The sequence below is a fragment of the Tubulanus polymorphus genome, chromosome 2 (assembly GCF_964204645.1).
Source record: "Tubulanus polymorphus chromosome 2, tnTubPoly1.2, whole genome shotgun sequence".
Taxonomy (NCBI): Eukaryota; Metazoa; Nemertea; class Palaeonemertea; order Tubulaniformes; family Tubulanidae; genus Tubulanus; species Tubulanus polymorphus.
Window position 1 is genome coordinate 8,370,320 of NC_134026.1, and position 12,169 is coordinate 8,382,488.

At 38.2% G+C, this 12,169-nt stretch overlaps 1 protein-coding gene across 2 annotated transcripts in view; it reads right to left on the reverse strand.

Annotated features, from left to right (window-relative positions):
- LOC141898674 (coiled-coil and C2 domain-containing protein 2A-like) overlaps positions 1-12,169 on the reverse strand; it is a 36,538-nt gene that overhangs the window by 23,983 nt on the left and 386 nt on the right. Inside the window, exons 2-18 of one of the 2 annotated variants that reach the window (XM_074784709.1) lie at positions 11,501-11,686; positions 9,914-10,055; positions 9,482-9,541; positions 8,949-9,122; positions 8,224-8,386; positions 7,450-7,529; positions 7,209-7,310; positions 5,461-5,523; positions 4,492-4,518; positions 4,196-4,381; positions 4,020-4,101; positions 3,780-3,917; positions 3,169-3,311; positions 2,870-2,992; positions 796-1,005; positions 231-287; positions 75-145 (exon numbers count right to left, since the gene is read on the reverse strand). In XM_074784709.1, the coding sequence (XP_074640810.1) occupies positions 75-145; positions 231-287; positions 796-1,005; positions 2,870-2,992; positions 3,169-3,311; positions 3,780-3,917; positions 4,020-4,101; positions 4,196-4,381; positions 4,492-4,518; positions 5,461-5,523; positions 7,209-7,310; positions 7,450-7,529; positions 8,224-8,386; positions 8,949-9,122; positions 9,482-9,541; positions 9,914-10,055; positions 11,501-11,514 (1,835 nt within the window). In that variant the 5' untranslated portion in view covers positions 11,515-11,686. Of the gene's footprint in view, positions 1-74; positions 146-230; positions 288-795; positions 1,006-2,869; positions 2,993-3,168; positions 3,312-3,779; positions 3,918-4,019; positions 4,102-4,195; positions 4,382-4,491; positions 4,519-5,460; positions 5,524-6,244; positions 6,347-7,208; positions 7,311-7,449; positions 7,530-8,223; positions 8,387-8,948; positions 9,123-9,481; positions 9,542-9,913; positions 10,056-11,500; positions 11,687-12,169 lie in introns of both variants that reach the window. The other variant, XM_074784708.1, reaches the window with a different exon arrangement.

The following is a 12,169-nucleotide window of genomic DNA, read 5'->3' on the forward strand; positions in this document are numbered from 1 at the left end:
TATGGAACGAGAGAGAATAGACAATATACGTTATGAATTTAAGACAGCACGTTTCGAAAAAATTAAAAACTTACTTAATATCGTTCTTATAATCCCGCAGACGGCTTTCCTGGTCCGCGATATGTTGAGCCGGACGGCCTTGAACCTAATTGAGAGGAAATACCGAAATGATGAAAAATTCTTCTATATGTACTTAACACGATAAATGGCGAAAAAAATTAAATGCTTACTTTTTGCGATCGAATTGACTCTTGTAGATTTGAAGATGCAACTTTTAATGCCCTGAGCTGGAAAACAAATACGCCGCATATTTTTTTGACAGAAATCAGTTATTTCAAATTTGACAAGTAAATATGAGTAATTCTTTGATAGTCAGCAGGGTGGCCACTTTCCGCTCATTTACAAATCCCCCGAGTTTTCCCCGATTATTCCATGTAATTGCACAAAATTCCCCGAATGAATCAGAGAAATTTCTAAGTTTAAAATGTTACTATTCATTCATTTTTCATTGAATGACATATTGATAAAGAAACATGAGTTTTCAAGGTCACCATGATCAGGGGAAAATGGCAACTGTTGGATAGTTTTCGAGTACTCGGAGACTTGAATGAATAAATTAATTCACAAGACGGCTTACCAAGGCAGTCAAATGAAAATCGTAATTCAAGAGACTGTCCATGATAGTAGGGGTCGGTTGGCTACTCAGGGGCCAGTGTTTGATTATTTTTGTACGAATTAGCCGACTTACAAAGAAATACGTAGCAACTCTTGAGAAAGCTGGTGTAATTTGCTTACCCGTTCAGTGAGATAGGAGACTAGATTCTTTTTCGTTCGTTGCAGATGTTCGTCGTAGAGTTGAGTAAGGCGTACGGCGAGCACGTTCTCTCGGCCGAACAGATGATGGTGCGAAAACGATATCGAGTTGATATCGACATCCAACTGATATTTGGAAAGCATGTCGATCCTTCCGTCGATGTATCGGCTATCAAACTCCTTTAGTTGAGCCTAAATAAAAGTATACCGGTTTAGGCGAAATTAGGCGACAGCTTTCTTAATCTCATTTTCGGCGATGAAAGAACACGCTCGGCGAGATATCAACAAATTGAGGAAAATTAGAATAACTTTCAAAAATATTACAAATTGAAATTCTAGCACTGTCTTTTTTTATAGATCCGGTTCCCGTTCCTAAGCTTTAACCGTTTCAGTGCTGCATCTAAACCGCAATGCGGCGTATAAATCGGTAATATCAACTCTGAATCAAGCTTAACCCTTTCAGTGCGTCTACACCGCAGTGCGGTGTACGAATCAGTGATGGATTTTGCTAGTACACCACACTGCGGTGTATTGATGTAATTAGTTACTATCTCTATTGAAAGATGGTAGCACCTGTCAAGCATAGTGAAATTTTAGTAACTAACGATACACCACGCCGCGCTGTAGACGCACTATAGTGGTATTCCCGTTTTTTAACACACTAGGGTGAAATTTTTCATAATTTTCAAATTATCTAGAGCACTATAGGGTATCAATTAGTCAGCACTGAAAGGGTTAACAGAGAGTTAAGATTGGAGTTCATTTCTGATTGCTCAAACCCTATCGTCGAATTGTAACTCAGAACTATGGAATGAGGTCATGTTTTAACTATAACCCACAGAGATGAGAACGCCGACCTATAAAATGCGCAGTTTTTTTTGTTGAGTTGCACACGCGAAACAGCTGATGGCATAGCACTCGCACAAGCGATTTTGGGGGCTTGGGGGTCCTCCCCCAAGAAAATTTTAGAAATTAAAAGCATTTTCCAAGCACTTAGAGCGATCTTGAACCCATGAACGACTATTATATTTTGGAAGGTGATGGCTAGTTCCAATGTGGTACATCCTCATTCGATGACATTCAGCATCTCATGCATTACGGGTCGAGCCCTGAATTATTGCAGTTAAAACGCACCGATGAATGCTCACTAAAAATCATCACCCAGTAATGTATAATATCTGAAGGCATTCGCCACACACGTGCGACAACAGTAAGTAGGCCTATGTACATTACTTCTGTTGCCGCGCGCGCTCGTCTGCAACCGATCGATAAAATACATACACACTCATCGTAGTACAAACGTAGATACAAAATCAGGGTTGCAATGAATATGCATTCAAATGCGATACTTTTATGTGACGATAAGTAAAACAGGCACTGAACGCTTTTACGGTTCACTACCGATCGCACCAGATCAATTGAATGAGGTCATCAACCCCCCCATACTTTTACATCATTTTCGGACTATTTGGAAAATTGATATTTTTCAATACCGAAATCCGCGGGAAACCGCGGATCCGCGGGGAATTCTCATCCCTGAACCCAGGACCCAGTCACGTACTTAGTACTTGGTTAGATTTGACTCTGTAGTTTGTTAGCTTTGAGACAAATCTTAATCTACGTACAACCCTGTAGATCTGTATCCAGTGGTTAATAAATTGGAGATAGCACTCGTGGTATGCAGGGGTGGATCCTCGGTCAGAAGGAAGGGGTGTCCACTAAAGAAATTTAGGGCCTCTTTCCATCTTTCCAAGGTTCACCGCAATTTCGTTTCTCACATACTCAATATTTTAGAACTTCTAGAATGGTAATAAAGCCAATAACCACAACAAAATCTTGATATTTTTCTTAGAAGATATTCAGTCCGGAATTTTTTAAGATGGAATTTTCAAGGGACCGCAAAATTTGGGGGGGTTGTCCCGCAATGTTATGGTTCAAAAGGGGCTATAAAAATCACTCCATAAATGTCAGAATGTTCTACGAATGATAAATTCAGCCCACATACCGTAATGTAGGCAAGCCTCATTTCAGTGGATGTTGCTAGTTCGATACTAACCTTGCAGTAGATAGTTTCGATGAACGGATCAACTTCTTCGCTGATCGGAGGCCGGTTGGGTATTTCCTTTAAAGGATTTGGCAGGATCATCACCTGACCATCTTCCCCGAACCACTTCTTGCCCTGAAAAATCGTGAACAAATCCATGATCCCGTGACATATGGTTATTGAAACATTTGATTTATCAATGCTTGACAATCTCACAATTTCAATATTCAATGCCCCTGGCAAACAAACTGTATACATTAATCAACGAGCTTGAAACTCACTATAATCATAAAAGATTTGCAAAAACTTACCAAACCATCCGGTTCATGTAACAGACGATCTTCTAATTTGTTTTGATTGCGCAATGAGACAATCGGGCGTTCACCCACGAACAATCCTTCTTCCTCCAGAAAACGTGGCTCGCAGTCCTCTGGTATCTTCTTCTCAGACGGAACTAAAATAGAAATAAAAGAGGTCGCTTTTAAATTCTATTTGATCAAAAAATTTCATATCCGACATTTCAAATGGAAAGTACGTATACTCTTGTTTCTACATGATATCAGATTGCCATAGACCCTTCCAGAAAAGATGGCTGGCCCGATGTAACCCCCTATGACATCATTTATGTGGCAATCTTACAGTCTCTAACAGTCAATAAATCAAATCTCTAAGACTAGTAATTCTGATGCAGATAACGGATAAAATCTTGATGATTGTGAACCAATTACCGGTACACAAAAATTACCAGATATATCCCCCATAAAAAAAATCCACTTTGTTCACATTTTCGCTGACTTGTAGATATTGGGATATTGCATTTTATAATGAACAGCTTCATTTTCAAGTCAAATTTAATGAACAATAGTGAAACTGGTCTAAGTATGAGCCAGAATCAGTGAAAGGTATACCGAGCCGTATTTACCGGGGATCATTGAAGGCACGAAATAAACCAGATCTTCGTGTTTGCGTTTTTCCTCGTATGGTATATATTCCGCCTTTCGTACCGCTACGTACATATCCCAGCCTTCGTCTTCCAGGTCGTCAGCCAAAAGAGGTTCCTCTAAATACATAAATATATCCATGAAAATTCAAGCAGGATTTTGAAAGGGCTTTGATACTTTTTTTTGCATTTCAAACAATAATCGCAGGACTGAATACTGACCATCTTCTGCTTTAGGTTTTTTGTCTTTTTTCGTTTTCTTCTTCTCAGCAGCTTCTTCGCTTTCTGGTTCGCCTTCTGCCTCCTAAATTCAAAAACATACCACAAGTCCAAACACGACTTCTTTACATTTTCTACATTTTTCACACTCGAATATCAAGAAGGCAAACTTCGACTACCTTATCTTCTTCTTTCCCTTCCTCTCCTTCCTCGGTCGGTTGCTCTTCCTTGCTCGTCCCCACTTTAACTTTTTCGTCTTCTTCTTTTTCTCTCTCTTCCGCTGCTCTTTTCTCTTCCTCTTCCATTTCGGGGTCCCAGTTTCGAGTGAAGAAATCCAACGATTCCTCCGCCGAAATGACACCAGACTGCAATATCAAAATCAATTCACCGAATCGTTTCATCCATTTTTTCGAAACATTTAGCTCAGGAATATGGATCAATCCAGTAAGTTTTTCTTAAAGAACTAGCTTAATACCTGTTCCTTTGCCTTGTCCACAGTAATCTGAAAGATAATCAAATCAAAGAAGAGATTACAGCTAAATTGCATAGATTTCTATAATATAGCCTATTTCTAGCATCTTATTTATCATCAATATTTACAAACAAAAAGAGAGAAATTATGTGACTTTTAGAATTTTTGCTGCAATGTTATTTATTGGCGAGAGAATTGGTATAAATGAATTGCTGCGATGGATATACAAACTTAATAGTATCTTAAGATGACATTCTACAAAAGCATGCCAGAAGCAAATTACCAAAGAAGCATTAGTTAAGTAATGAAGAGATTTCTTCCAGTTAATCTATGGTTATTCCAGGAATCACAATGGGCTGCGATACCTGAACTTTCAAATCACCTTATAGTAAAGTCCAGGTGAAATTGTACACAAAATGTTAACATTTTCTTCCAAAAATTGCTAATATTTCATGGGTATTATGATATATCTTTTTCAGACAATGCCTTATCAATCATCGAGATATATTAGAAGAATTTGCAAGCGCTATATCGCAAGTGCAAGTGCAATGTTTAATGATGAATCACCAATTTCGGGTTTCAAAGAACAACACCAAACTTTGTTTCCATTAGCCGCGATCACACTGAGACAATAAGACTTGGCACGGATCAGGCCTGAGTCAAATTTGGCCAGTGCCTAATAAGAGAGCGCGTTCATCCATAAACCACTGACTCGATACTAAACAATGTTTAAACAAAGCGAAGTGAGTCACGTTCACAACCACTAGCAATTCACACGCGATAATTTGACCCGTGCTAAGATTTGGCTTGGGCCTGGTCCGACGTTGTCGACATTTAGCACCCGTGTGAACAGTTGTTCCAGTCCTAATTTGGAACGGGTCAAAAATGCCCATGTAATCGCGGCTATTGTGAATCCAGCACCGAAGAATTAAAAACTGATTAATAATTCGTGCATTTTTTTACTAATATCACCTCATCGGTCGCCTTCTTCATCGATTCTTTCCATTTCTTAGAAAGCACAGCGGCGCGTTCGTCCTGTAGGGGGAAAATCATTCAAGTGCAGGAAAAATCATGCTATATTCGAGGAAGGAATCATTGATAAATCATTGGTACGACAACGCTTCTATAAAATAGTCTGAACTCTGTTTCCACCGATGTCAACAAGCCAGCAGTTGCTCTAAAGGTTATGCAGTTTTGATCGTCACTAGTCACATGTCAAGCTTTTAACACATTCGCTACCGATCGCAAATCTTTGGATTTGCCAAAGATTTGCTTGCATTTCCAATGAAATTCAGTGTGCGCCTTACTTTAGGCAGCCCCATAAACCATATTTCATCTCTCTTATACTGGCAAATGATTTTTAGTTTTTTTCTCGCGACTTATAGATCTCTCAGGAAGCTAGAATTAACGGCATATCTATTACAAGATTGGACAATTTTGGTGTACCGCCCATGACGGGTCATTTCGTAACTGGCAGCGAATATGTTAAAAGCTAATGCAACCAGAAAAAGTCCTTTGAGCGTTTGGTTTCAAAGAAGGTCATTGAGCTGGTTGCAAAGTGGCAACCTCGATTCCAATCATAATTGCGCGAGCGACTACTTTATAGGTGTTGTTTCATTCCACACATGAAATCAAAATATATATAAAATCATTTCAAATCATCATGATGCCATGCAATTTTTACCCACACCGGGGGATAAAGGGGGTAGGTCATAACGTATCATGCGGCGTTGGCGTATTAACTTAATAACTTCACCTTTGGCAGATAATATTGACCAGTACGCTTCCAGCGAATTTGTCGCAACTTATGAAGTTGCTTTTTGGTCTTTTTAAGTTTTCGATCGGCTTCGTCTTCCAACTAGCGAAAATTGACAACCAAGTTATGTTTACGGCCTCACGCGGCGAGAATATTTCCATGAGTTTCGAAAATGAATATCAAAGAAAGTAAATACAGTAGACTCCGCTCAACTCTTAAGATATTCGTTGAAATATTTTCCTAAGCTATACATGGCTAAGAAGTACAGTCGAACTTGGCTAAGTCATCATAGCTGGGATAATATGTTGACAACTTATCTGAATTATTCAGATTTAGCAAATTGAATTGGAAAAAAAATTGGGACTCAAAATGTTGACGACTAAACAGGGTCCCTACTATGGTCATTCAGGGATATAAGGGGTTTTCAGCATAAGTTTTTTAAGGAGAAAATTTCAAATTTCAAATTTAAAGAAAGCGTCCGCATTGCTTTCATATCCCAATTACTGTTGACTCCTCCTGAATCGGTACTGTTTATCTCTGTAAACTGGTAAATCGGTCATTTTGTAAGCAAAACAGTGGCTAATTTGGTAACCGCCTGATCGGGTAAAAATGAATCCTGGTCCCAACTGTATTGATTTGGGCGTAGTTTACCGTACTACAAATTACGAAACATTTCTAATTGCCTCTTTCTCAAAATTGAAGGAGTTTCGGACGTTTTGCTCAAATTAAAGGAGTTTCAAGCACCTTTACAAGCATTTTCGGTTTAGAAGGAGATTTCATGAAATTAAGGAGTTGTAGGGACCCGGTTAAAGTAATGTGACCACTTATCCGATGATGAATTAATCAAGGTTAACTGTATATACCATCCTAGCCAGATATTGCTCAAGTTGGACTAATTTCCACGGTCTCAAAATAATCCACCAATAAAGCAGAGTCTACTGTGTATAAGTGTATGTATAAATACCAGTGTAGCATCGTCGAATCTTGTGGTTAACTGTTTTTCTCGTAAACCGCGTAGCTTTCGTTCTGGTTTCACTTCGTCTCTGGCCTCCGATTCAGCCTTTTCCTAAACAAAAATACAAACATGAACGAATCAAATAGACAACCAAGACACAACACGTACATCTATTCTATTTGAAATAGCCTCGAAATTGGGTTCAAGACGAGAAGAAGAACAAGTTAAGTTTCGATGAACATGTACGTACCCTCGTAGATTGGACTTTACTACGTAGTCGGTCTCTTATACTTGAAGCCAATGATTTGCTGTCTCGTCTTCGAGTCTCGGCTGTAAACAAAATAGCTAATGAATAGAAATGAATCAAAATAAAGATGTCATATCGGTTAAATCCAGATTTTGATCTGATCTGGAATTTTTCACAGGCCACTTGTATATAGAATAAACAGTAGAACCTTGTTATAGCGAACTCGGATACAAATTCATCAGATATAACAAATATAGAATTTCGTCCCGAATAAGAAAATTTGACTAATTTCATACTGGATATAAAGAATTATCGGTTATTTTCTGGTCCCGTGAAGTTCGCTTTAATGAGGTTACACAGTATTCTAATCTAGATTTCTCATAAACCAGATAGTTCTGTATATTTATGTAGAGACAGATGAAAAGTGAACGCAATAGCCCAAGTAACGAGACGAGTAGTACTGTATAGGTTAACTATTTATTTGACGCACAAGCTTTCGCTTCTAATAGAAGCTTCATCAGGTGAATGAATCAGTCTCATTCACCTGATGAAGCTTCTATTCATTAGAAGCGAAAGCTTGTGCGTCAAATAAATAGTCAACCTATACAGTACTACTCGTCTCGTTACTCGGGCTATTGCGTTCACTTTTCATCTGTCTCTACATAAATAGTACTACTCGTCTCGTTACTTATTTTAAACCTGGTTAACATGGCTACTCTACGAATATTCTCATTACGCAATAGCCCAAGTGGGCTGAAAATCAATGTTTGTACTTACAGACAGCTTCTTTTTCGGGTGCGGTTGCTTGTTCCGCTTGTACCTTCTCCTCATCGACAGGAGCGGCAGGTGTAGGTTCTGCCGCATCGTCAGGCATGGCAACACCTCCATCATCCGCATCGACAGAATCTGCGCCCTCTTCTTCGCCTTCTGGTGGTTGTGTCTGCAAAAAGGTTCAAAATGAATTAATTTTACATTTAAGTAAGGATACCAGTTCCAAGAAATAGGTTAAGATCAACTGGGTTAGATAGTTGAAAAAGAAGAATTTGATCCAAAGCCTTACAACACACCACAGCGAACTGTTCAAAGGAGGATTGATTTCAGTGACACATCTGATTTAGAATACTTGTAGAATCTAAGTTAGCACAACTTCCAGTGATAAATCTTAACAACTTTGCTGTAATACCAATACCAATACTTTTAAGAGAATCAATTTTCTAAATTTTTTTTTTCAATACCAATTCCAATACTTTAAAAGAAATCAATTTACACTAAGGAGTCTAGGTCATTGATCGTATAAGCAACTTTTAGAGTCTATGCCTACTTCCAACTAAAACTGTTTGATTAAATGAAGTAACTAATAACTGAAATAACCCCAGGGTTAAATCAAAACTTATTTTGCAGGTCAAGGTACGATACTAGGCTAAATTGGTCACGTTTAGAAATTTTGTTAAATGTCAAAAAAATTTTATTGTAGCATTCATATACAAATATGTGCTACTTACCCGCCGAAGAGATGCCTCTAACTTCTGTTTACTTTGTTTTTTCGCGTTGCGGAGTTCAGCTTGAACATCTCCCTGTTTGGATCTCAACGATTTAGCCAGCGCTCTCTGTCGCTCCTTGTGTTTCACTTTTAGATCCTCGGCCAAATTAGTGGCATCGATAATCTCATCGGCCATCTGAAAATAATTCATCTCGATTTGAAATTTGTTGTCGATGATTCCAACTATCATTTTGGACCGGGGGATAGACCACGTTCCATAGTTGTCGCGGAAGAGTTGATTCTTTAAGAGCCAACATTATTTCACTTCTAATGTTTTAACCCCAACAAATCCTAGCGCTAGGAACAGTCATTCCTGGGCTCTAATTCGAACAACTAAGGAATAAGTCCCGTGATTTTACATGCTCAGATCGAAAGCTGAACACTTTTCACATTTTTCTAAGCATGGATATGACCCTGCCAGATTGAACTGTGGGATAAGAGTACAGAGCTATAGTGATCAATTGCCTTCCACGTATTTTTGATAAATAAACATACCTCATCCGCTGATAGATCACTACCAGTCAGTTCGTTATAACTATCAACCATAGACGCTCCCTAAAAAGGCAAAGAACGAAAATAAATTCAAACGTTTTTTTTTTTTTGATAGGCCTATAGCTCAAAATATTTATCAAGAAAATCTACTTGATTAATTGCTCTACTCCATTTATCAGGCTACGGGATACGGGTCGTGGCATTGCACATGAAGAATAGAGTCACAAAAAATGGAAATCAAGCTATAATTCTAGAAAAAAAACCCAATTCTTCACTTAGGAACGACCTAAATGGGCTAAAACTGGACTAAAACTAGGTCATGGCAGTACCTACAACCTACGGAAAGCGCCCCTAAATCAAGATCCTAGTCGTGGTTATGCAACTGAGCCTAGAATTTTTGCGTCAATTATCAAATCAATTTTCACCAGCATTTACCAATGTTTCATCCATTATAGTTGTCTTTTTCTTCTTTTTTCCTTTTTTCGGCGGTTCGACTGTTTCATCCAGCTCCTCCGTCGTGTCCATTTGTGTCTCGCGCATGGCTTCACGCCTGCGACGTATCTTTTCCAATAGAGCCCTGAATAATAATACCGGGTAATATTTTCTAATACGCGTCATTAAACCATATCGAGACGACTGAATAGTTGTTCTGTTGGGACAGGAATTTACAAAAATTCAAATACTTTTTAGGGACGAGTTGAAAATCCTCATACTTTTCATGATGTGAATTCGTCGAGAGTTTTTCGAAGATTGAATTTTATTTTCAACAAAACAATTCGCATTACCTGTACCATAGTTACTGTAAGGGTGGTATTAAATGCAGAAATGGAATAAATTGCCCATGGGCAAAGTGTGGTTTACCTTGAAAAAGCTAGAGGTTGTTTGGAGCAAGGGCATTACTTCTCAAAAATCTTTTAAATTTGTGACTTCAAAGTTCTATAATTCATATTGTATTTTATCTTTCTCAAAGAATTATTTTGTAGTCAAATAAGACCAAAAATATACATTTGTTTCGTAGGGTACAGGTAGGCGCGGCAGGGAAACTAAGTATTTCATATTTTGAAAAAATATTTTTTACACCATGAAAAAATATTGAAATAAAATTCATATGACGTCACCAATCAGAGGGTGGCTGAATATTGAGTCTCGGAAACCTCTTCCAATGTATGGCCGCGGAAGCTGAAATACCGGGACCGTAAAAAATTAATTATCTTAGTAGCGCCGGAATTCCCTCCCCGTATATCCTAGAAACAACCAATCACATTCGCTTGTAGAGATGACGCCCCCCAGTCGAGGTCATTGCAATTTTATACGCTAGAGCTAAGAATTTTCCTGCCAAAAACAGTTTTTCGTAGAATTTTAACGAAGTTGACCATGTCATCGACGGAGGTTTGCTGTGTCTTTAATCGCATCGATAATACGTCATTTAGGCCGAGACCAATAAAACATATGCTCACATTAAAAAAACGTGCCGCGATTTTACATGAATTGGCTCAATGCCAACTTCATATTGCTGACAAAAGTAAACCAATACAAGGCGCCTATCAGCTTTCGCTGTGTGATTTGAAGAAATAGAAACTAAAAAATCCAAAAAAGGCTCTGTACTTTGTAGGTATTGGTCCATAGAACATTCATACCAAATTTTGAATTGATCTGATTAAAACTGTAGGACTAATAGCAATTTGAAGAAATAGAAACTCCACCCCCTGGGGAACAAATCCAAAAATGGCTCTGTAACTTTATAGGCCTTGGTCCATAGAACATTCATACCAAATTTTGATCTGATTAAAACTGTAAGACTAGTAGCGATTCGAAGAACAAGGTGACAGACGAACGAACGAGCGAACGACGGCTCAAAAACTGACAAATGAATTTGTGATTTAATTTCTGTTGAATAAATCTTCAGACGGCAAGTCATAAATTCAAAGATTTTTTGGGCCCATGCTTGCAATTTAGAATTATTCCACGGTGTATACAACCCACAGTGAAAGATTCGGAGGAAAAACAATCAGTGTCACTTACTTATTAGTAGACATGTTGTCAATTCAGAACTATCAATTCAACGAATTCTTGACGATGAATATTCCTTATTTCTTTCTCAATCAGAATGACATTGCTGCACAATATCAGAAAGGTTGCGTGCTTCTCATCAGCACAGGGCTTAAAGCCTAATATCCATTCTCTCCAGATTTAACAATTTAGCATCCACTAAAAAGATAGAACATCAAACTATCAAACTGAAAACAAAATGATAATTCTCTAAATATAGTTAAACCGTATAGGCGCAAGGATTAGAATAATTATTAAGAGTAGGTTAAGGATTCAATGGAGCAAGGGAATGATTTCAATGGTTAGGATCTCACAGGGCAGTAGGTTAAAGATCAAGTTAAATGGAGATCGCAGCCAAGCAAGGGCTCAATTCAGGAATTATTATTCAGGGGAGGCCAACAGGCACTTAAAAATACAGCTGGCCTTGGTAGGCCTAAACATCTAAAAAAAAATTGCCTTTTCCTTAGTTAGCGTACTGCTGGGTGGGTAGAGCTTTGTTTGTGACAGTTATAAGTAGAGTGTTTGTACAATGTATATGGCTTTATAAAATCCTGAACGGCCCAAAATTATTCTTCTGTTCCATCAAATCTTTTGCTTCCACTCAATTGTCGTCATCGCACCCATTTCTTACAGTTACTTAAC